The 24,464-nt window shown below is 38.9% G+C and overlaps 2 protein-coding genes across 4 annotated transcripts; both read right to left on the bottom strand.

Moving 5' to 3' along the window:
• Nucleotides 1–3,063: 3,063 nt before the first annotated feature.
• LOC113027480 (uncharacterized) lies at nucleotides 3,064–14,484 on the bottom strand. 2 transcript variants are annotated; one of them, XM_026177096.1, is made up of 5 exons: nucleotides 13,804–14,484; nucleotides 10,713–10,889; nucleotides 6,558–6,767; nucleotides 4,874–5,087; nucleotides 3,064–4,387 (listed from the first exon to the last, which is right to left on the bottom strand). In XM_026177096.1, the coding sequence occupies exons 1-5, from the start codon at nucleotides 14,287–14,289 to the stop codon at nucleotides 4,209–4,211; spliced, it is 1,266 nt and encodes a 421-aa protein (XP_026032881.1). In that variant the 5' UTR covers nucleotides 14,290–14,484; the 3' UTR covers nucleotides 3,064–4,208. The 2 variants fall into 2 exon arrangements, with proteins under 2 accessions (XP_026032881.1, XP_026032882.1); XM_026177097.1 differs by lacking the exon at nucleotides 10,713–10,889.
• A 3,544-nt stretch (nucleotides 14,485–18,028) lies between these two features.
• prpf18 (PRP18 pre-mRNA processing factor 18 homolog (yeast)) lies at nucleotides 18,029–24,418 on the bottom strand. Of its 2 annotated transcripts, XM_026176189.1 has the most exons (11): nucleotides 24,286–24,418; nucleotides 23,863–23,940; nucleotides 23,610–23,636; nucleotides 21,937–22,038; nucleotides 21,703–21,816; nucleotides 21,371–21,517; nucleotides 21,147–21,215; nucleotides 20,465–20,605; nucleotides 20,309–20,380; nucleotides 20,083–20,238; nucleotides 18,029–18,571 (listed from the first exon to the last, which is right to left on the bottom strand). In XM_026176189.1, the coding sequence occupies exons 1-11, from the start codon at nucleotides 24,349–24,351 to the stop codon at nucleotides 18,491–18,493; spliced, it is 1,053 nt and encodes a 350-aa protein (XP_026031974.1). In that variant the 5' UTR covers nucleotides 24,352–24,418; the 3' UTR covers nucleotides 18,029–18,490. The 2 variants fall into 2 exon arrangements, with proteins under 2 accessions (XP_026031974.1, XP_026031975.1); XM_026176190.1 differs by lacking the exon at nucleotides 23,610–23,636 and having other exon boundaries at nucleotides 24,286–24,417.
• Between the last annotated feature and the right edge of the window lie 46 nt (nucleotides 24,419–24,464).

Genomic DNA, 24,464 nt, shown 5'->3' with positions numbered 1-24,464 from the left:
GCAAACATAAGAGGCCCTCTGTGCAATTGGACAAGGTGCCGATATCTCAGTCATGTGACAGTGACTTCCTGTCTGTATGTCAGACAGCAACTGAAGGCTTGTCAATACAAGCTCGTGCTCACATCCTTTCCCATCTCCTCAAATACAAACGCACACAAGCAGCGCAGACGTGAAAAACTGCATTTTTCTATTGTCCCTTCCTACAGTAATCTAAAACTTTAGACTATGACTAACTATGACCGTGATTAATTTGTCTATAATCTTTACTATATTTTGTTATATTTTTTTTCTATAGCTGTTCAGTTGGGATTAATATATTAATATTACTCAGGTCAGATGGTAAATTAGTCTCTACATTGAACTAGTAGCATTATGTTTAATAGATTATTCAGTAAGAAAATGCAAAATTATCTATTTATACAAAAATAATTAAAATAATTTTAAGGAGTTTTGTTTTGTCCACATTTTCCGTTTTTGTCTGAAGACTATGAGCTAAAATCGCTGTGAGCCTGGAAGGTATTCCAAAGCCCAACACTGCCCTCCTATGTCTGTATGATGCTATTAACTAGGTCATCCATGCTGCCTTTACTATCTGCTGTGTTACAACTCAGGATGTTTGACTGACTCGAAAATGTACAAAATGAACCTCATAACCTAATCTGTGCATATTTTTAGTACCGTGTACCTTTAATTAATGGAAATGAAAAAAGACTCAATGCAAAATGCACACAAGGAAAAATCCCAGTCTGTTCCACCACTATCATATATGTGTATTTGGACAGATAGTTGCTTCGTGCTGTTACTACATCCCATCTAGTCTATCCTTAACATTTGTCATTGATTGCAGCCAAGCCCACATTGACAGTTTTAATTCATTTACGAACTTGTCATTCCACATCATTGATTTAGTTGTCCTTCATCCCAGCTTTAATTATATGCAAAGATAAAAGATTTTCTCATTATTGTGTTTAATCTAATGAAAGGCCTTGTGCTACAGCAGGGGCCAGTTCAGAGGTCCAGACTATTGACCTTGGAGGGCATAGCTTGCGGATGAATGTTTTTAATTAGAGAGAGCAAACGGCTTTGGGAAAGAGAGTCTTGAGTTGTCTGTAATGCTGGCGTGTGGGACAGGTTGGCACAAAGCAGTTTAATAGATCTCAACAGGTCACACTTTCTGACCTCTACTGACTACAGCTCAGACCTTATCAACGTTTAGCACACTGCAAAAATATTCATCTGAAAGAGAATATAGTTTAGCATTTGTAACATTTTACTGCTAATCCAGTAATCAGTCATACAATTCTTTTTTGTACAGGAAACACTCTTTAAAATTGCTAAACATCTTGTCAAGATGAGTTTTTATTTCAGAAATAATCTTTGCTAGCTTGAAGTTTACAAAACTGGACAGACTGTAAGTATAGGTGGTTTTATCATTAACAGCTGAAATGCATTTGTTGTATTTTGTACTGTAACAGAAAGAACAGACTAAAGAAAGCAGACATGCAATTCATAGTATTCATCTGTAAACCAGCTTTTCTTTTAATATTCATTAACAATAGATGTTTTCATTCAACTCCCATTATTGTTTCCATTACACCTAATTCGTTCCATAAGTGGAAAACCATCAGAGATGGGAAATTCATGATTGCTTAAACCAAGGTTTAAGTTGAGGCAGAAGAAAGTGAACAAATATTTTTGTATAATTTTTTCAAAACAACCATCACGTCTGCCTGTTTGACTTTAAAGAAAGAAAGAAAGAAAGAAAGAAAGAAAGAAAGAAAGAAAGAGTAAATATTTTTTCAGATTTGCTTCAAATTGTGAATTTTTCAAGAGATGATAAAGTTTTTGTGTTACTTTGAAGCGCTATTATAGTATAGTTCTTTGAAAGGTTACAATGGGAAAGTTCCTAAAAATCTAAATTTCATTTCACACATACACTGGCCACTTCATTAGGTACGTTCTTACTAATACCAGGGTGGACCCACTTGCCTTCAGAATGTGCTTAATTCTCCATGCTGGCTACATTTTATTTGTTCCATGTTGACATGACAGGAACACAACTGCTGCAGATTTGCTGGGTGCACATCTGTGATGGGAATCTTCTGTTCCATCACATCTATTGGATTGAGATCTGGAGACTGTGGAGGCCATTTGAGAACAGTGAACTCATTGTTATGTTCAAAGAAAGTCTGAGATGATCTGAGCTTTATGACATTGTGCGCTATCTTACTGGAAGCAGCCATCAGAAGACGTTACACTGCGGTAGGCTGTGGTGTTTGTACTAATGGACCCAAAGTTTGCCAAGAAAACACTTCGGACATCATTACACCATCACCAGACTGAAATGATACATGTCAGGATGGATCTATGGTTTCATGCGTTTTATGCCAAATTCTGATTCTACCATCTGAATGGTGCAGCACACCAGACTCATCAGACCATATTTTCATCTTCTATTGTTCAGTCTATGTAAATTGTTGCCTTAATTTCCTTTTAACTGACAGGAGTGATGCAGAGTGTTATCTTCTGCTGCTGTAGCCCATTTGCTTCAAGGTTTGATGTGTTGTGATTTGCTTTTCTCTTTACCTTACTTGTAATGAGATATTTGAGTTTCTGTCGCCTTCCTGTCAGCTCAAAACAATCTGGCCATTCTCTTCTGACCTCCGGCATTATTAACAAGGCATTTTCACCCAGAGAGCGGCTGGTCACTGGATATTTTCTATTTTCCGGGTCATACTCTGCAAATCCTAGATATCAGCAGTTTCTGAAATATGCAGACCAGTCTGTTTGGCATGAACAACCATGCCATATTCAAAGTCAAACAAATTCTCTTTTTTCTCCCTTCAGTTTGAATATGAGTTGGTGATCTTGACCATGTCTATATGTCTAAATTGAAATGGCTGCTATGAGCTGCTGCCATGCAGTTGGCTAAAATAGTACTTTAGTACGTAAAATTTTTTAAAAATATTGCAGTCTTGAATAAAAACATGACTCGTGACTTTTAAAATTTGAGACTGCACAGATGCAACAAACAGGACATACCACTAGGTGGAAGTGCTACTTCATATGGAGTTTTGCTGACAGTGCACACTCATATTTTATTTCAGTTTACTCTGAAAACAGTTTGACATCCAGTTTATTTACAACAAGTAATCAACAAGACACTATTGGTGCATATAATAACACACAGATGATGATGATTTGTATATTTGCTTGTATAACTTTGGGATATTTTAGACCTTGACTGATATACTCTACATTTGTGGTTGTTTTTATTGCATTTTTAACTGCATTTAATTAAAAAAAATTAAAAAGAAAGGTTTTATGCAAACATCATCAACTTCAAAAATTACTTTGTCACAGTCTTTATTAGCACTTTAACAGGTTCATGTCACTGAAATGCTTTAAATTACCTGAATCAAAATATTAAGAAAAGAATAGAAAACTCCAGTTAGATATTCAAAATATGCCAGAAAATCTCATTTACAAGGCAGCACACAAAAATGGGCCACTCTAGGAAACACTTAATACCATCACCATAATTACCACCACATCATTAGACAAAAATACACGCAGAAAAAAGATAAGAACACTTTAGAGCAGCTGTTCTGCATGTGTACTAGACATCAGTTCGAGCTCATGATGCTGAAGCTCTGTCTGCTTTTCTCTAGGAACACATGGTGTGTCACAGAATGCAATCAGCTAGATTTAGGACAGCAAGTCAGATGTTTACCTAATTAAAGAAAGTGGATTATTAGTCTAGTTATGCAAATGTTTTCAGGTTCTGTGTTTCCCAGCATGAATAGATTCATTCACTCCACATAACAATACAGCTAAATTTGGTACTTTACCAATAACAGTATTATTTATTTTTTGGTTTTCTTTTCTTGTCAAAGATTACATCAGAAAGAAAGACATTAAAGCAAATGGAAAATACTAAGAAAGAGAACAAGGACATGAAAATCAGTAAAGATATGTCCAGCCAGGAATCAAACCCCACACTCACTGCTCAGGAAATTTGAACCGGTGTGGTATGTATCCTCAGTCACTTGGCCATAGAGGCACCCCAGTGGTCCTTTTTTTGTTTTGTTTATTTATTTACTTATTTTTTTGCATGATTTGCATGATTCATTGCAAACACTCACTAAACAATCCACCACCACTTTCCACTAGATGGCAATATGCATTCGTTAAGTCATTCTGCTATTTCATTCATACATTGACTCAGCCAGACCTGTCTGCTTGAAGGTTTCAGCCACCTGTCTAGAGTGCAGCATCTTAGCTGACAGTGCCTCAAGAATATCAGTCTGGTCCACAGCTGTAGCTGTCCGGTAAATGAAGGTCCCCATAGACTCCAGGCCTCGCATGCCTAGATTCACTCCACAACCTGCAAAGGAAAGAAAATTGGAGAAAGGAAAGGAAAGGAAAGGAAAGTAAAGGAAAGGAAAGGGGGAGAGATAAACCACACACAGCATAAATCCATTAAATAAAATCTATCTGTTAAGGTATAACACATATTTAAGAAGTCCACATTTTGCACACAAATATCAGCCTATAAAACCTTGAAGTTAATCTTATGGTCTAAATGAAAACAACACGGTGACACATTAATAAATATTCAGCAGCATTAAGGCAAAAGCAGATAAGCGTCGGCTGAAAGGCCACTGAGTGCAGTAATGACTCACACACCCATCAACATGTGCTATACTGCATGCATAAAAGGGATTTATCCTCTCCTCGCATCTCTCTTTCCTCCTATCCTACTCTTTTTAATTTTCTCATCGGTTCAAAGCTTTTTTTTCCCTGCTGAATGTGAGGAAAAACACTGTCTTTTTCATGGCAGTGCAATAACTGATGTTTTATAGACACCTACCTGTGTCAAAATTAAGGACACGTGCCGCCTCACCCTCCACAGTGACAGCCACATTGTCCCCTTCTATGTAGGCAGCACTGATGCGTCTGTGCGACAGCTGAATCTCAAAGAGACGACGGCTGCACTGCATGTGATGGAGGGTCACATCGTTGAGACGAGGCTCTATGTCGGTCTTATAAGCATTGAAAGATTGATGGAAAATGTTCTTCATGATCTGGGAAAAACAAACAAAAACGGCAAAGTTTCCAGCATGATTAAAGGCCACTGATGTTTGAGGTGAATGATGTTTACACATGTATCAAGGCTACAGTACGGACTACTCTTAATCATGCTCCTGCCACAGAGGTACAACAAGAAGGTTTTAATTTTCTTAATACAATGAAGCCTTGATAAAAACAACAACAAAATTCCAAAAAACAAAAACGGAAAACTATTTGGCCCCTGAATAGAGAGGATTTGGGGTTGTAAATATAATCATATGTTCTGATTATTATTTACAACTGTGTTAATGTGCCTGGCTGTGTAAAATATATGTTACCAAAATAAAAATCTGCAAAAATCCATCGCAAGTTCATAAAGATCTAAGCTTTGCTGATAAAAGCTTTTTTAATGAATGTTTATATGAGCCAAAGCAGATTCAAACTTTAATCAAAAGATTTGCTTGAACAAATTAATTCGCAACTATTGCAACTGTAACTATAGCCATATACAACTATAGTCAAGCAAAACTAACCTTATCAAATATAAAACGCTTGTCTTTGTCATATATCATATGAATAAAAGATTATTCGGTTTTGCTCTGTTAACTCAATAGAAAACCCAGGCTTTATCTTGGAACTCTGAGACGTGTGTGCGTGTGTTTGTAGATTACACAGTTATTTGATTATCCACTAAAATACTCAGGAAATTATTTCGTAATGAAACGAGAGACTTTATAGCCTGTTTTGCTCTGCACATACGCAAACTGTTCCTTTTATCATCAGAACTGACTTGTGAAAAATCATGTCAGTGCACGAAAACTGAAGAAGAAATGTGCCCACTGATGGCTGACAACCATAACTTGAGCATACTGAGTGGCAAGCCTCTTCTTTCACTCTCCCTGCTTAACTCTGCTCTTCTTCGACCCTTACTTGCACAGTCAACTGTTACCAAGTAACAGTGTATTTGAATGGCCACCCACATAGCAACAAGAGCTCCAAAGATGGCCTTGTTAAGTACCTGTGTATACTACACTACATGCTGTGGCTACAGGCTACATATGATCAAGATGTTACTTGACATGAAAACCTGAAGACTTCAAATAAAACTCCAAGAACGTGCTCTACAAGAAGCACAGGGGGGTGATGACTACACAGATAACTACAGACAGCCTTTCTCTACACACAGAGACACACAGAGGGGTGTACTTCATCTTTCTCCATTTCTTCATCTTGGGTTCTTTTTGGCTTTTACAAAAAACACACACGGGCCAACACACATAGCTACAGGCAGACACTAACAGGCCATTTGCTGAATGAAAAGTGATGAATAGGCAGATTAAGAAAGAAGTGAAAGCCAGTGGTAATATCATCTGCCTCTCTACTACATTAACAGCTAAATATAGCCATAGAAATGTATCATCTGGAGTCCCTGTCAATAACGTATACAAAAACAAAACAAAAACGGAGCCAACAAAGAGTCTTACAGAGGAGTGTGCAGTTTGCCTGAGAAAGCGAACCATCTTGGTGTCAGAGGCAGGGCAGACAAGGGCCATGTAGCGGTTTCTGAAAGTGCCATAGATCTTCAAGTGAAAGCCAGGCTTGGTTGTTTGGTTTCTGTGCTCTCTGAAGGCCTCCACTCCATAGGCAGACAGGTCAAAGTAAAGGCTGTGAGCGCGGATCTCTGGAGTGGGCACCTAAAGTTTAAAAAGAGAGGGAAGAGATCAAATTCTAGATGAAATTATATCAGAGTGAATAAAATGTGCAAAAACCAGCAATGAAATAGTGTCATGTTACATATCATCACTAGGCCATTAACATGTAAGGAAATCTAGCTCTATGCATATATACATACAGAGAGTGTTTAAGATGTGCATCAGGAAAAATCAACAGGCATTACTATTCACACCATATCTGCCTGTAGAGCTGTGCTCACATGAGTGGAGCTTTAGAATAGCTTAATATTTATTTAATGCTTAAATCTAGCAGTTACTTCTCATTTTCCTTCAAGCTGTTATTGATTCATTTTCGTTTCAGTGACATAAACCAGAGGGATCAAACAGCATTTAGTGCTGCCAAGGGAGACAGTGACAGAACAGGGCAGCCACTGGGAGGCTATAGAAAGGACAGTAGGGACGGCCAGGCCATATCCTGGGAGGTAAATTCAATCACTACAGGAAACAGCCAGAGAGAAAAGTGGCCAATAAAAGGCAGCCACACCGCCACTACAGAGAACGTGATATGAATTGTTATGGTGGCATACAGGGAGACCATGCTTGTGTTCAGATATTAGTCAGATATTAGCCTGGAAGCTTTTCACCTGACGATGTTTATTTATCTTCCTCCAAATTAACCCTACGCGTTGTCAGTGTAGATAATCTATGCTCTAATACAACAACCTTTCATCCACATGAATCATGCAATAACCAGCAAGAGCTACTACCTGTATGGTCTGGACAGGATCAGGAGCACTGATGTAAATGTAATTTGTCAGCATTTTGAATATCTCTGCCTCAAAAGATTGGCAGGAATGTGATTTTGGACTCTAACATTTCAATGGACATCTCATATTTGTGATTTTATTAATGGTTTCTATCTTAAATTTGTATGGCTGGCATTGTCCACATAGGATTCTCCCTCTCTCTAAAGCAGCTGCATAGTGTAATGGTAACACTACAGCAGTTCAGAACAGCAGGTTGGGGGTTTGGGTCCCAAGTAGGGCGTGCATCCACTAATGGGGGGGAGCTCTGCTGGACACCTAGTTTGAGAGTCACTGCCCCCAAGTGTTCTGGCGACCCCTGCCTAGCTCTTCTCTCAGCCCCAGGTCATTTTCATATTCCTTTTTCCTGATGTTGTATCATTTGGCATATCTGTATAAATATACATCTATGCTATATTTGGTATATCACTAAAGTTGTCTTTCTCTGCTTATCCACCATGACCAACTCTTGTTGGTTAGGAAACACCAGTTTATCAGTCACCATCTGGAAGTCCCATAGACATGTATGTAGTTGGCATTATCCATAAAAGGATTCTCTGAGGCACAGAGTCGTAGGCTTTCTTGTAGTCAATCCAGGCGGTGCACAAGTTGGTCAGTTTGGTCTTACAGTCTTGGGTGACTGCTCTATCTACCAGTAGCTGGTGTGTTTCCCCTCTGGTGTTTCTGCCAGGATATTAGCTTGCTCATTCTCAGTCACCTTTGGGGTTGTATTCCATTTTGACCTTAGGTTTCCAGGCCATACTTGGCACAGATGTTCCTGTATACCAGGGGTGGGGAACTTCAGGTCTCAAGGGCCAGTGTCCAGCAGGTTTTAGATCTCACCCTGGATCAAAACACCTTGAATCAAATAATTAGTTCATTGCCAGGCGTCTGGAGAACTTCAAGACATGTTGATGAGGTAATTTAGCCATTTAAATCAGCTGTGTTGGATTAAGGACACATATAAAGCCTGCAGGACACCGGCCCTTGAGGCCTGGTGTTCCCCACCCCTGTTGTATACTATGCCGGTCTGCATGCTAGCATCTTTGGTGGTTGCACCTTTCCTAGCTGTCTCTTTGTGGTTCCCATATACGCATGAGATTCCAAAGTACTTATAGTTATCCTCAGTGTCTGCAATGTTGCCTTCTGGCAGTGCAACCCCTCAGATCTGATCTTCCCTCTCTTTGTTACCATCTGACTTCACTTCTCCAGTCCACATTGACATTCCATTGTCATTGCTGTGAATCCTAGTGGTGTGGATCAATGATCAGTTACTTCTTGGCATACAGCTTGGTGTTATCCATGTAGAGGAGATGGCTTATGTTTGCTCTATTCCGCAGTTTGTATTCATAGTCAGTCTTGTTAAAGATCTGGCTGAGGGGGTTCAGGCCTATAAAGGGCAGCAGCAGGGATACAGAGCATCTCCTTTGTAAATCCCGCACTTGTGCAATTGGCTCAAAGTTGGCCTCTTGTGTTGCTTTCCACTTCCTCACCGAATTTCTTCATCTTCATAAGATCTATGATAACACAGTTTGACAGGCATAAAATAGCATTTCTCTGTCAAGAAGTTAGAGTTATTACCTGAAATCATGGTGTCCTTAAATATTTGAGGAAACGGGATAAGCAGAGGACAAAACAAGAAGCTGCAGGCCTATGAAACTATCTTCAGCAGATAAACATGGCTTTTCAAATGATCCATCTATTGTTCTCTGGAGGTTCATCAGAAATGATCTCAGTGGAAAATAAGTATTGAACACATCACAAATTTTCCAAGTAAATCTATTTCTAAAGGCGTTATTAACGTGAAATTCTCACCAGATGTCGGTAACAACGTATCCAATCTACACATGGAAACAAATGTGTAATAATGAGAAATGACACAGAAAAAAAGTATTGAACACATGAAGAAAGGGAGGTGCAAAAAGGCGTGGAAAGTCACGACACCAGCTGAAATGTATCAGTAATTATAAAACAATCTTGCCATTTAGTGCAAATTAATATCAGCTGGTTCAGTCCCAACTGATGGCCCATAAAAAAGGAGTCTCATTAACAATGTTTTGCAACCTTATAGCTGCAAAACATACCGATGGGATTGGTTACAAAAGAATTTCGAAACTACTGAAGGTTCCAATTTCACCATAAAACTGCTACAACCAGGTGGAAGGAACTATGAGAAGAGCTGTCCAAGAGCCCAAAAGAATAAGCACTGCATTGCTGTGGCTTGTATGAACGCTCGCCACGCAAGAGTTCATTGCTGAAGAAAAAGCATATTAACGTGTGTTTAAGGTTTGCTGAACAACATTTAGACAATCCTGTAAAATACTAGGAGAATAAAGTCTGGTAGGATGTTTAGATGTCAAAAGGCCACAAAAAATAAAGGTGTTAAATATTGACTTTCAATCCTGTTGGACTGTACAAACTCTTTTTTTTTGCCTCATATACTATATTTTTTAAGCATTTTTGCTGATGTTTCAATAAATCATTGCAGCTATTTGCTGTTTTTGTAGCAAAATATAAAGAAATGAGGGGTTGGGTTAATACTTTTACACGGTGCTGTAATTCTCTTGGTCAGTCACGTATGTGATGCAAACTAACCTTTAGAACATAGTGTGTAAAAAAAAAAAAACCCTCACAGCTGATGTTCTGATACCTTAATTCATATTCACCGAGCCAGGAGCAGATTATGAGTCTGTCGAGGGGAGTGTAATAAATCCAAAGCTTTATCATTGCCTTCACCTGCTCCATCAGAGCAGCAGCTGCTTTTTTCAAATTCTATGAGTAAAATCAAAATAGAGCTACTGTTGATGCTGATGAGATTCAACAGTCTTCCGAAATCTGGCTATTCATATGACTCATATATTGTGTGAGGCTGTTATCGGCTGGTCTACATCAGTTTCTCCCCAGATTAGCTTTATGGGAGTCCAAATAAAATCATCCACAGTGGGACATCCCTTCACTGTGTTTATTCTTTACACAACTGACAACCTGTTGACTGTTTTGTGCTCACATGCTTTCTTTAGTCTTTGCATAATGCTCATTCATGCATCAGATCATTGTGTGTGTGTGTGTGTGTGTGTGTGTGTGTGTGTGTGTGTGTGTGTGTGTGTGTGTGTGTGTGTGTGTGTGTGTGTGTGTGTGTGTGTGTGTGTGTGCATTTCCTAACCTGTCTCTGGTCTAATCTCTCTATAGTTGCATTAGCTCCATATGCATGGCAGGACTCCACAGTGTAGTCAGAGCTGATCCCCAACACAGAGCAGGAGTCGCCACAAGATCCATCAGCTACCACAATCACACGTGGCCAATTATTGTGTGGAATCTGTCGCAGGTAATCCTCAGTGAACTAAAACAAAAAGGAATAATAAATTAGTTAACAGCCAGTTATCAAAGAAGTGAAGATAACAAAGCTTGTAAAGGAGTTCTGGCTGTAACTATTAAGCAACCCGTAAATTACAGGCTAGTTTACCTGCAAAACAGGTAAAATGTTACAAATTGTATAGAGGTTAACATGGCTGCAACTACAATCCTTCTTCCAAGTAGAGGTGAGATGCTGTGTAAACTTTAAACCTTGTACATTTAAAAAATTAATAATCCAAGAATTGTTTCTTGAAATATATGCAATCAAAAAAGGTGTGTGAAAAAAGAGGGTGAAGGAAGGTTGACTGGGGAGGTTCACCAGCTTGTAAAATAAAGCACGGGCAGGTAGCTAAACTTTTCTTGTGAATCATTTAAAGATTCAGAGAATCTTCATAAAACTGAAATCAAATCAAAATTTATTTATATAACACATTTAAAAGCAACAATGTCGATCAAACTGCTTCACAAATTAGGAGCGAGTGAAATAATTTACCAACAGCAAGACAATAGCAACACAAGACAAACATTGAAACCAGCCAAATGATAGTCAGCTAACTTAAGTCAAAGCCAAAGTAAAAAGATGAGTCTTTAAGAGAGATTTAAAAGACTGAATAGACTCAGAAGTACGAAGGGCAATAGGGAGATTGTTCCATAGTCTAGGTACTGCGATAGCAAAGGCACGATCGCCTCTGGTTTTCAGCCTAGACCTAGGTTGCATTAAGAGCATCTGGTTAGAAGATCTTAGTGCTTTTTTTGGGTTACAAATGGAGAAGTTCTGTTAAACAGCTCGGCGCCATATTATTTAAAATTTTATAAATGAGTAAAAGAATTTTAAAATCAATAGAAATTTCACAGGAAGCCAATGTAAGTTAGCTAAAACTTTCACTGAATGAAAGGGCAAAACTGGTTATTTTCTTACCCAAAATATTGAAACCTCTACTTTTTAAAATTACGTTTTACATTTACTGCTATTTTCATCTTTGCTTTTTCTGCATTTGGCATTTTTGCATCTGCTCCTTGACCAGCTGGCTGACCTGTTCTTCCTCTACTTACTAATCTAAGTGGCAGATGGGTTGTAAATATACCAATCGCCTCCAAAGGCTATGTTTCTCTCAGCAGCTGCACATCTTTTAGACCTTTATTACAGTCATGTTGTATGCATGACGGCCTCAAAGTTAAACAATACCTCCTACCCTGTGGATAGGAGGAGAAGGATCAGACCAAGTTGGGTACACAGTAACAGGCTTAAAGGGACAATAAAAGGGTTATACAGAGGGTATAAGAGCTCATAGCCTAATAGATCTGTATTTAATCCATTTAGTCTATACAGTGAAGAGATGATTTAAAAGACACCTTTTCTATTCTCAGATCTTTGAAGCTTTGATGGGCTAGGAGATAATAAAAAAAAAACCTGTCATCACACCCACTGCCCTTTCTAATAAAGAAGAAATTGTGAACTTGGCAGTGATTCTAAACATAATTGAAGTCAGATGTGCTTGTTGACCTCGTCTTCCACCTTCCAAAGGTTAGTGAGTCACTGAAGAGCTGAGGAAAGATGAGCGGCTCCTAGCCAGAGCCAAAAAAGCAGCATCAGCTATGATACGGTCTGACAGATTAAATAATGCTTTCATTCTGTTTGATGAGTAGTTAGAAGGGAAACATCAAAGTGTACTAAAAACATCATAAAACACCCACATTCATAAAATCTAGGCTTTATTTTCCAGTCATGCCACAAATATTCACTGAACACTTAACCATTGTTTGCCCACTCTGAGCAATGACAGCTTCACTCTGGGCAACCATTCTGAGGTCTTTGTGTTAGTAGGTTAATTCTTTGTCATGAGCTGAAGTCTAGCTGCAGGAGGACCGGAGCTGCTGGTGAGTAAATGCTATGAAAACTATGAAAAACAAGCTCACAACAGGTATATCAGTCATTATTTCATCATCAAGGCTGTGTCATGGCATCAGGTGCAGGAATACAGAGTTATTATGAATTTGGGGTGGGAATCCCTTTTAAAAAATCACTGTGGAAATCTATAAAAAATAGAATGGATTTTAAAAAGTATTACAATGTGAAATCAGTTTTATTTTTGTGCTATAATGTGTTTAGGTTGGGATGTGTTTACTGTAATTCTGCCATTTGTAGAAAGGATTCTCTTCGGGTCTGAGGTCAGCTTACATAACATGTTATTTCAACTGGCGGTTTCACTCTGACCTTTTACAGTATTTTGTGAGGACCTAGGAAAATGGTTCAGTAGTAATTTTATATTGTGACTAGAGTGAATGATCAAACTGATCTACAGAAAATGAAATGTAAGGCTGAAGGCTCACTCTTTGCTGCCAATATATAAAATAAAATGTACCTCGTGTTTCAGTGGGGGGTTCAGTGTCGTGCTGAGAGATATACAAAAAGAAGAATAAGATTCTTAAATGCAAAAAAAAAGAAGAAAAGAAAAGAAAAACGAATAAGTGAGATGCAGCATCAGAAATGGTTCACTGGGAGCCTGAGATTGAGCCTTCGAGTAGACACAGGGACATACATCTATGTCACCATCACTGATGGCTATCAGACCCCTGCTGGAGTGGAGGCACACACCAGAGTCTTTTGGAGAATCGGGTTTTGACAGTCAGTCATTGCAAAATGAGGTAGCGTGGGAATTCCGCCTTTTTTCTGGACTGACTCATCGCACATTTTCTCCTCAGCTCACTGGCGTCTGTGTTGAATGAATTGAACGAAATGAAGTTGTGTATCCTTTTTCAGTGAGCACAGTGAGGATTATTTTGAGAATTAAGTTATCTATAACACAGAAAACACCGAGGAGATTCAAGACATGTTGCATACAGAGACCGTGCGATTATCAACTCATTGAGCTAACTTAAAATCGGGGAAGAGGGCATACCTTGGTTCCCAGCTGCACCTTGACGTCCACCCTCTGTTTCTTCTGCTCCAGGATGCTCAGCAGGTACTCCTGAAACACGCCTATTCTGGTGAAAAAATGATCGTTATGCCAGCAGCCCTCCATGTTATCAAAGTCCACCCCGAGTCCCAGCAGAAACTTCACACTGCGGGGATCCAGAGCGATCTGCTGGGGCCGGGAGAGCAGGGCGGTCCGGTACCTCTCGTCCAGCACGGTCAATTTCAGCACCTTCCCGGAGCGGACAGCAACCAGCGCGGCCGTCAGTCCCACGGGTCCCGAACCCACGACGAGCACGGAGATCTTGGCCCGCCACTGTCTGAAGCCGTCCAGGCTCACTTTTATCACGACATACAGGGCCACTGCCACCAAAGTGCTCAGAGCAGTGTCATAGGCGAGTGCGCGATACTTTTCCTCCGCGTCTTCCGCGATGCCACCAACTCCAGCATTTTGTGACTGTAACCCGTCCATACCGCGAGAGCAGTTCGGGCTTTTTAACGTGTGGAGCGTTATCCCCTCTTGTTTTAATCAGCTTGCCGTTCTCTCGTACACGGTAAAATAGAAGCAGGCTTCATGCACAGAGCCTGATCAGCTGCGACCGGCCTCATGTGTCCTCTCCTCGCTCCTTCAGCTGCAAGTTGCCTCGCCGCTGCAAGCTCCACTCTCTCTCTCTCTCTCTCTCTCTCTCTCTCTCTCTCTCTCTCTCTCTCTCTCTCTCTCTCTCTCTCCCCCTCTCTGTCTCGCCTAGAGTACACTTAGGTGTGTGTCCTGAGTGTCAGCAGAAAGCGAGCAGTCTGACACAGGCAGTATACGCACACACTTATGAAAGCACCAAGACTTCATAAAAAGAAGCAGTTCCCCATTCCTCTTTCCTGGATCCTGATGGATGCCTGACAGAAAAGCGCGCAGACTGTTTGGTTTAACTCTGTGAGAAATTATTGATTTACCTTTTCTAAAACAAGAAACGTCGATACTCTATTTCTCTCCCTCACACACTCACACACACACACACACAGTGGCACAAGGTTCGTGCCACTGTAAACCGACTGCGCCAAAGCAGGACTTCAAGCAGTGTACCAACATTTGACCAACATTAGTGTTGCATTCCCACATTCATAACAGTAGAAAGAAAGAGTTAACAAATCTGACTGATCGACTGTTTGGGGGGGAAAGCAAAAAGAGAGGAGGTATTGGAGACTGTACTGCAAATCACATCCGCCTGTAGGAAAGCTTCACATCCTTTCTAATCTCTCATGTATCCAACTGTGTTATGTAGTTAATGCAGTCAAAGGATCATGTGTGCTGCCATCTGTATTTAATGTAGTATGCCTGCACTTCTGTCTATTCTTTCCCTTTCTGATTCATTTCTATTTCATTTCCTCCGTGAACTAAAGAAGGCAGTCGCTCGGAAGATGCTTCACCATGGTGATGGCTCCTCTGAGGACAATTCATATGAAAAGATGCATTTCTGTGGTGCTGCTGCTCTTTGAAAATTGATTTCTTGGCAAATTGAAAGCAGCAGTTGAGGATGCAAAAGCAATGTTCTTTTTAGTCCTGTTTTATACATGTTATGTCTTCGCAATAACAAACAAGAGGCCCATCCACACAATTCCTTTCACATTTTTATGAAAAAAACAATCAAAAAGGTTAAAGACACACGTCACCAGAATCCTCCATCACTTCTGATTTCTCTGCTGTTACCACAGAATTATTACAATGCATCTCATTCATCATACTTAGCATTTTAACAGATTCTCTGACCTTTAAGCCCCATTGGAGCCCTGCTTATAAACACTTTATAGGTGACAGTGACATCAATTTATGTAAGTGGCTCCAGATGAGACAAAGCCTTTAGGTAGTCTGACAAGGATGGCTATTTTGCTATATTTGTTTCTGATTATGTAGGAACAATCTGCATATTTATCAACCCATTTATCGTGCCAAAGATTTGAAAGAGAGAATAAAGGAGAGGAAAAAAAAAACAAAAGATAGAGGGAAAGCGAGAACACGACATATTGGTGTGACACGCTATACCTTCACTGGTAATTGGTTTCCACCTCTACTAAGGTGCCTGGCAACGATCATACAGTCCAGCCAGTTCAGATGAAAAGAGGAATGAAGCTCTAATTACAGTTCAAACCTACAAAGTGGCATTACACAGAAGGGGCTTTTCCAGGAAAATGAATGGTCACCCAAAATAAAGTGCTGAGCTGAAATCATCTTTAATGACTGATGACCACTTTCTGGAACTAACTCAATGCAAAAAACAAATCTTGCCAAATCTAAGAATAACCTTTAGCTATTTTTGGCACCGTTTAGCTTGAAATAATAAATTGGAAAACAACCAAGCATCAGAGCAACATTCAGCTTTAATTTCTACATTCTGTAGCTGGAGATAATCCTTTCACAAATCCTAGAATTTGTAATGTGTTTTGATTGTCTCTTTCATGGGTCCCACAGCAGTCTTTCGCCTGAGCAAAAAGGAGCACAGAGAGCAAATTTTCATCAGGTTTTCCCACATCTTACAGCCAGCAAAGGGCCTGCCCGTGGATCTGCAGGTCATTAGACAGAAAACAAGTTACACCCTCACATAATGAATACAAACCCTCATTATTATCTGGGAGTTCAGGCACTATTAAATCAGCGCCTCTCTTCAGGCTCACTGCCAAGAGAATGGGATGGGGCCAGCTATTACTTTGTAGTCTTCTTTCACATTTCAATGTTTTGGACAAGTTGGAGTGAAATGAAGAGGATGATCAAGAGACAGAGACAATGACTTAACATGGATCGGATGTTTGTGTTTTAATTAGACAAAGAGCCTTTTGCAGAGCGTGTCAAAGAAACAGTTATTCTGATGTATAATTCATCAGTGTTGGGAAAAACAAGTTGTGGCTATAAACCTAGCGTGTTTTCTGTCATTGGTTAAACAATTTAGTGATTATTTCAGCTGAGAGTGAGCTAATATATATAAATACAGTTGTTCAATTCAAATATCCTCTGCCTTGCTGCACAGTTTCCCCCATAGTGATGGTGTTTCTTAGCGATGTTGCCCTTGTTGCCCACTGTGCTAGGATCTGCTTTGGACTTATCAATTTGACATTTGCCTGAGTAAGGCCATCTGATCATTACCGCACAGCGTGGCCTGCTGTTGGTCGCATGTAGTTAGCATTCCGGTCCAAACCTGAGTAATTAACAACCTGGCTTTATTTAATTTTGAATATTCATTTTATTTTTCCAATCAACACCTAACAGAAACCCTCGGGTATTATAGGATACAATGACGTTTCTTTGTTTTGTTTTTTACACTGAATTAAATACTTTCCTCCTGACCATCATTCACCATTACAAGGCCCTGGCAAACATCTCTGCTGACAGTGATGTACTGGGAAAAAAGCCAAAATATTTAGCCTAACTTCGTCCCAAGGACTAAAAGATAAAAGCCTCACAGGGTGGATTACTTCACATGATGTTATTTCTCGACTTCAAATGCTTCCCCACTGTAACTGCTGAAAGGAGACAGTCTTCTTTCCGCTGAATTAGACGTGGATCCTGGGAGAAAGTTCAGAGGAAAATCCAGCACTAGTTCACGGTATTTGCACTGCCAACTGTCAACCTGCCAGCTGGGTCTCCAGTGACGTGGTTGGATTTGACAGCCTGAAACTGTAGTGACGTGGGTTCAGGCTGTCTGAGAACGTGCTATCACAACAAGGAGCACATCATATCACCATGGTTACTCTGTTTAATAAGGTCAGAATTATGACGCTGGCTGTTAGCGTCTTAAAAAAAAAAAAAAAATAGCGGAGGGTTTTTAATCAGCAATCATTGTGCAAATCTAGTTTTCAACAAATGGATTGCAGTTTAGTCATTCACATAACAGGCCAATGATTTCTTAAATTATGTATTTATATCTTACAAGAATATTGCCAGTGAATTCTTAAAAACATGAGCAATAAAGAAGATACTGAAGCATGCTATGGTGAGAGTACTTCATTTGAGATCATCTTACTAATTTAAGAAATCATTGGCCTATTATGTGAATTTTGCAGCTAAGGTTATGAGAAAACAAATCTTGACTCATTTAATCTCATTTAAAAGGGGAAATTAATACTTAACACTTTATTTAAAAAACAGTTTCGATGTATGGTGTTCAAAAAAACAAAATACGAAAAAATATTTTAATGACAGTGATCACTTTTTTCTTTTTGTTTATTGTTTTCTTAAAGAAAGTGCACAGAAAACAGCATGAAAAGCATGAAACCTCAGGTGTAATTAAACTTACACTGTCATAGCATGAAAAGCATTTGTTGATGTTAAGAGTTAGAGTCTATATTAAAATTAAAAGCATCCAAATAAATTTATGCTCTCTGCCACAGTAACTTTCTAGATTTTCCCAGTATGTTTGCAACGAAGGACGTAAAGTCTACTGGGACAAAAGAGTTGAAATACAAAATGGTTTTTTTACTCTTACAAGTTGGCACAATATTGACTGTACATAAACAGGCTTACTGAACCCAGTCTTCTTTAATTTAGACATCTTTTCCAGAGTAATCCCTTACTAAAGAAGATTATGCCACAACCAAAATTCAAAAGGTACAAAAAAAAGAAAAAAGGAAGAAAAAAAAATCCAACGTTGAACTGCGATACAACGGATCAGGCAGGCTTAAATAACGAGTTAAAGAGCATTGTACTCCACGCACTTTGATGGATCAGTAGGGAAGTGTTTCTGGCAGATGGTCATTAGCCTCTTTAGTCCCTGTAGAGAAAGGGAAAAAAAATCAATCAAGAAAATTAAAGTTTGAGTGAAAAGCGTTTAAAAACGGAGACTTCAGGCTACAAGAAGACAAGAGTAAGGTTATATCATTATTACTGGGCATGCCAAGGAGCTCATTTCCTAAATTGCCTAGAAATATTGTTTTCCCTTTTAAACACTCAGGTGCCAAATAAACAATGTAAGCCTTAAAAAATATGAATATAACCTAGAATATTAAGTTTTTACAGAGTTTTTGGGGATGCACAACTATAACGAAAATGATAACATATTGTTAAAAATCTGTTTCTATTCAATTTTATTTACACAGTGCCAAATCACAACAACAGTTGCCTCAAGGAGCTTTATATTGTAAGGTAAGGACCCTACTTAAGGGTAAGTTTAAGTAGGGTCTTTACAATAATGTTACAATAATGTTTTCCTCATGGGGCAGAATTCTAATGCCAATTTGTTAATAACCACCAAATAATGTAAACACACTGCATAATTGCAAGGAGCATGTTCATAACGTCCACGAATACACACTGTCTTAAACATGCAGTGGTAATTCGATTGTATTAACTCTTATACACTTAAATGCGGGACGCTGTCCTGAAAACAAACGCCAACCTAATAATGATTTTAAAAGTCGCCTGAAGGACAGGAGTAAATTTTGTTTTCCATAGAAATATGTTTTGGTCACAGTTTTTTGGTTTACATAAAAACACCACCGAAATCAAGAGGACACACATGACTGCGTGTAAAACCATATGAACATTTTAAAAATCTTTTAAAACAATCTTTAAAAACTTTTAAAAATGTTTCAAGTTGTAATCTTTAAAGTCTAAGGTGTTTTCCCACCAGTACTATTTGGTTTGCTTGAATCAAATTATGATTCGCTTTCTCACTGGGTGTGGTTCATTTGTGCAGATGTCAACACAACGATTGGACTCGGTTACAAAAAAAATATACCTGACCTAATTACAAGGCGTACAGTGCAAGTTTGAGCTAAATGCTTTTGCCGTAACCAGGTACGCTTTGTATTCTGGAATGTGGCATAGCACCATACATGGCCAGAGTGCATTAACTATAGCAACTAGCTGTAAAATCAACCACAGGCCAACTACTCCAGAACGCAGCACCTTCTTCCTGTACTTTTGTTGCCCATGCCCCAGACGCAGCTAAAATCAAACCGTATGAAAAAATTCATCAACTGAATCAGATCAGACAAAACAAATTATAGATGTGAAAACACTCTGAAGCCTTGATTATATTTCCATATCTTTGAGCCTGCATGGGTCAGGGTAATGTCAATTTCCAAAGCGCTGACTCGTCAGTGAGGAATTTACATTTACAATATACTGCACCAATTACACACGCTGCACATGCACCCCAGGTGGAGGACTTCAAAAAGTAAAATAGGAATAACTACTCAGCCGTGATATCTAAAGCTGTTCGTGTCTGTCTCAGCAACAGGTTAGCATAAAAACACAAGTGTGTATAACTCTGGGTCTAACCTGAATGTATTTTCTCTGCGTCTCGTCATTAAGAACGTGGGCCACGTGCTTGGAGAAGATCTTTTCTCGTCCTGTACGGGCGTGGATTCCCACCATAGTCACACCAATTGGCCAAGGGGCATTACCAATGGCCATCTGTAGATATGCATCATTTGCCTAAAAGACATTTAGGAAAGTTTATAATGGATGCAAAAATAACAACAGGGGCTACATGATATTATCATACCTTGACGTATTCTCTCTCCAACATGAACTTTATGATGTCTGTGATTGACTCTTTGATGTCAGCTTGTAAATTCTGTAAAAGATAATGATGAAAAGTAAATCCACACATGAAAGAACCATGCACCATAGTTTGTTTTGCTCCAGCCACAAAAATTACCTTCTTCCTGAGCTTCCTGAAGAGAGGCTTGAGGTAAGACTCGGTCTGCGAGTGTGTCGCACTGGCCAGCTTGCCCTGAACGCTGCGCTTCACGTGGTCCTCTCGGCTGTTCAGATCTTTGGCCCAAACGCCAAGAAGAAACTAGAGTCCAACAACAGGAAAACATTTCCAAGAAATGCAGTGGTAACTAACACTAGACAAATGTCCATTATTTGACCCATTTGAAAAAGAACAAATAAAAGAAATAAATATAATAAAAATAACTCATAATGAATTCTCCTTTTGATAATGGTGCAAAAGGTTAAACTTTTTAAACTATGTAAACATATGAACAGCAGCAGGTATAGTAGTATATAATTTTTTAATTACTATTAATATTTACCCAAGAGCTCCCTGTAAACTAGGGGTGTCAAAAGTAAGGCCCAGGGGCCAGAATTGGCCCCAAAAAAGACACCAATTAGCCCCACTGGAAAGCTTCGGAAATTGCGGAGGGTGTAGATTTATGGAATTTTAACTTTAGTTTTACAACTTTTCCTATTTATATAGACCTCCCCTAGAGTTAAGTAATAGATACATAGTGAAATGAGAGAAAAGCTCCTGTTTTTCACCATCTAAAAAACCAAAACATTTTGTGTAAATTAATAAAAACTTTAGATCAAAAGGTCAAGCATGAAATTCTTACCCTCAAAAATTTAGCAATAACATCCTGGTCTCCATCATCGTCACCTGTTCCAAGAGTTTTTCCAAGAGCCTAGGGGGATATTTTCATTATTAACACAAAAACACCACCCACAAACATAAAATGATTGAAAACAAAACAAACTGTGTCCGAAAATTTATCTGACAAAAAGAGAAGCTATTTAATAACTGGAGATTCATTCTTTTTTCTTGGACATTGCACTGTACCTCAAGTTCTTCTATTGTGGTGTTTTCTTCGTGCACTTTTAGGTCATGCTGTGTGTCCAATTCTCCTGACTCTGTTCCTCCAACAATCTCATTCAGGTACTGCTGGTCAATCTTGTCCATGGCGGCTTTCAGATCATTCCTCAAGCCCTTGGCACAGTTAAAACAGCAAATATTATGAGTGTCAATCAGCATTCTGACACTAAAATAAATTCAATCTCTCCTAAATACAATCAAGAACATTTAAAGTGGCATGCAATTTTCCAGAGTAGATGGAATGAATGTGAATTTCAACTGCATGTTTTTTCCAAAATCCAGTTAACACTCAATCCTACCTTGTTTACTTCTGGGGCCAGAATCTCAATTTTCCGGAGCCTCTGGAAGGCATCATAATCGGACTCGCCAAACAATCGGATCGGTTCCCCTCGTTCTCTAAGTCGTCGAATAACCTACACAAAAACAGTGATGCAAATGAAATATTTATTCACTTGGTGGTAAGAAAATGAAATGTTATGATATTTAAAGGAAAATGAATGAAAAGAAAGTGTTGATGTTTTATACTGACTCACCTCCTGTCGTGAAAGTGTCATTGGGAGCTTCTCTTCTGTGAGCTCCAGTTCCAAGACTGGATTAGTTGAAGTGGATGGCTCATCTTCCTCTTTCTTCTCAATCTTATGGACAATATTGAGGGAACAGAAATACACCAGCATTACTGGAAGAACATGAAGGCAATTTGGAGGATCTCAATTTAATCTAATGTTTCTTGGCAAAATGACAAATAAAACTACTACAAAAGAAATGAGGGGGGAAAAGCATCTGCAATGTCTTCATGAGCTGAGACCTCATGACCAAAGAGACAAAAAGGCATCAACAAAATAAACAGAACTGCAAACATTCACACCACTCCCTTACCGGCAACTCTTCAAGAAAGACAAGTAACACAATAAGTTACCAAAAAAGAAAGCATATAACAAACACTACACCAACATGATAACTTTAGCGGCTGTAACATCTTATGTGTGATTTAGGCTTCTGCGGGAAATTTAAATCCTAACTTACAACGCAACCGAAAACCCTTGTTAACCCTAGCCGTTGTGGGCTGTGTTGACCTGCTGTGTAGTTACATCAGAATACATGCAAGGTTACAGTATAGGGTTAAAAAGTGTTTTTGGTTACAACGTAAGTAACAAGGTAGATTTCCCACAGAAGTCTAAATCACCCATCAGGCCTAAACACAGGAAAAAGATACTCTGTATTCTTTGCACAACAAAACTCAAAATATACCCAAATCATGCTTTAAAAGGCACATGCATGCCAGCACTCTTAGATTGTGGTTTAAAAAGCACAATCTAAAAGAACCAGCAAATGGTGACAAAAAGCCTTCTCAGTAAACAACAGCTCTTTCGCTTTAAATAAAACATAGTACGCTGCCCGTGTACAAAGAGAATGGCTTAATGAGCCAGGTTTTTAAGCTTTGCACAAAGTATAACATAAATACAATCTGCCACTGAGCAGCTGTTAAAATGTCACGGTAAACATGTTGCACACCATAATTTGCTTAAATATTAAAAGCTTATGTCACAAATTAACTGCAAAAATAAGAAGCAGAGCTTGATAACAAAAACACTTTTTCATTTCAGTACATTATCCCATGCTGAAATCAACACCGTGGCAGTGTCCCACTTTTGCTTTGAAGCTTCCTTTCCGTGTTCCTTTGCTTTCTGACAAGTGGCTGTAATACATAACTAGCCTGGCATAAGGCAAAGCTGTGATAATGACTGTGGCACATATAAATATTTCATTTATATGACATTTAAACTATGTTGATAATTTGGAAATGACACAGTTTAGCATCCACAGAATGCAGGTGAGTTTAAATCAAGCTTTCAAATGCTTTCATCTTATTGATAAAATTTTAAAATCACCTTGAAAAGTCTAAATCTATCCAGCAGAAGTGAGCTGGTGAATATTTCCATTTGTGTAAAGCTGATATCCAGTTATTATACAATAAGTTACTACTAGGTGAGTCCAGGCATCCTGTACCAAAATATTCAGTGCTCGTGTGGTTATTTGTAACAACCAGAAAATGTGCCCTCCGCTATATCTTTTAGGTTTTCATCCCAACAGATTTCAGTAAGAACTTCCAGAAAGGATGCCTAGGAAGCATGAGCGTTTAGGACACAGTGTGTTTTATCCTTTTATCATGCATCCTGTTGGCTACTTTCACTGTGCAATGCCATACCTGGCTCTCAGGAGTCTCTCTCTGAACCTACAGATGCAGGCAGCAGAGGCAAATTGGGGGAAAACACCACAGTAAACACAAATACAGACACTGTTGTACACCTGAGTATCAACACCTGTCCTTATCTTTTTGCTGGCAGAAGGTTTACTCGTTATTTTTGTGTCACACTAACCAAGCCAGACAGTGAATTAAATAAGTCTGAGTGTCTCAGGAAAATCGAGAGAGTGAGAAGCAGAGTGATGTTGACATGAACCTTGTATCCGCATCTTCTGAAGTAATCGTCTCTTTCCTTCTGTGAGAGCTCAGCTCTTTTAAAGAATTTTTTTGAGTCCTGGAAAGAAAAAGAAGCAGGTACTTATGTTTGCATTAAAAAAATTAAATGTTAGGATAAGTTTAAACGGTATAAATACCAGAATTTCTGCTTAAATCGTGATACTATAAAGTTAATGTTCTGTTACGTAGCAGCAATTACAATTCGTAAACTACAGCTCTGTGTTTAGCTTAATCCTAAAGTTAGCTTTATATTCTACTGCAGATGGAGTTCAGTACTTTATAGATAAAGCTATCGATATGGATGAAAAACGATCATTCTAAAAATACTTAACTAGCCTGGTTAAACGACGTGTTAGCAACGTAGCCAAGCTAACAATAACAAGCAACTTCGTCGGATACTTACGTCAACAAGATTCTTTTCTTCAAGGAGTTTCCTCTTTCTTTCGATCTCAGCTTTAAGTATATCCATCTGAAAGGTTTATTTTAACAAAAAAACAGCACATTAAGGTTAGTCTGCGTTAGTCTGAAACGCGCTTGCCTAAACCGGAAGGTAACATGGAGCTTTTTAGAATTTTCAAAATA

The sequence above is a fragment of the Astatotilapia calliptera genome, chromosome 7 (genome assembly GCF_900246225.1).
Source record: "Astatotilapia calliptera chromosome 7, fAstCal1.2, whole genome shotgun sequence".
NCBI lineage: Eukaryota > Metazoa > Chordata > Actinopteri > Cichliformes > Cichlidae > Astatotilapia > Astatotilapia calliptera.
The sequence above is the reverse complement of the archived record's forward strand: the minus strand, read 5'-3'. Positions and strand labels throughout refer to the sequence as shown.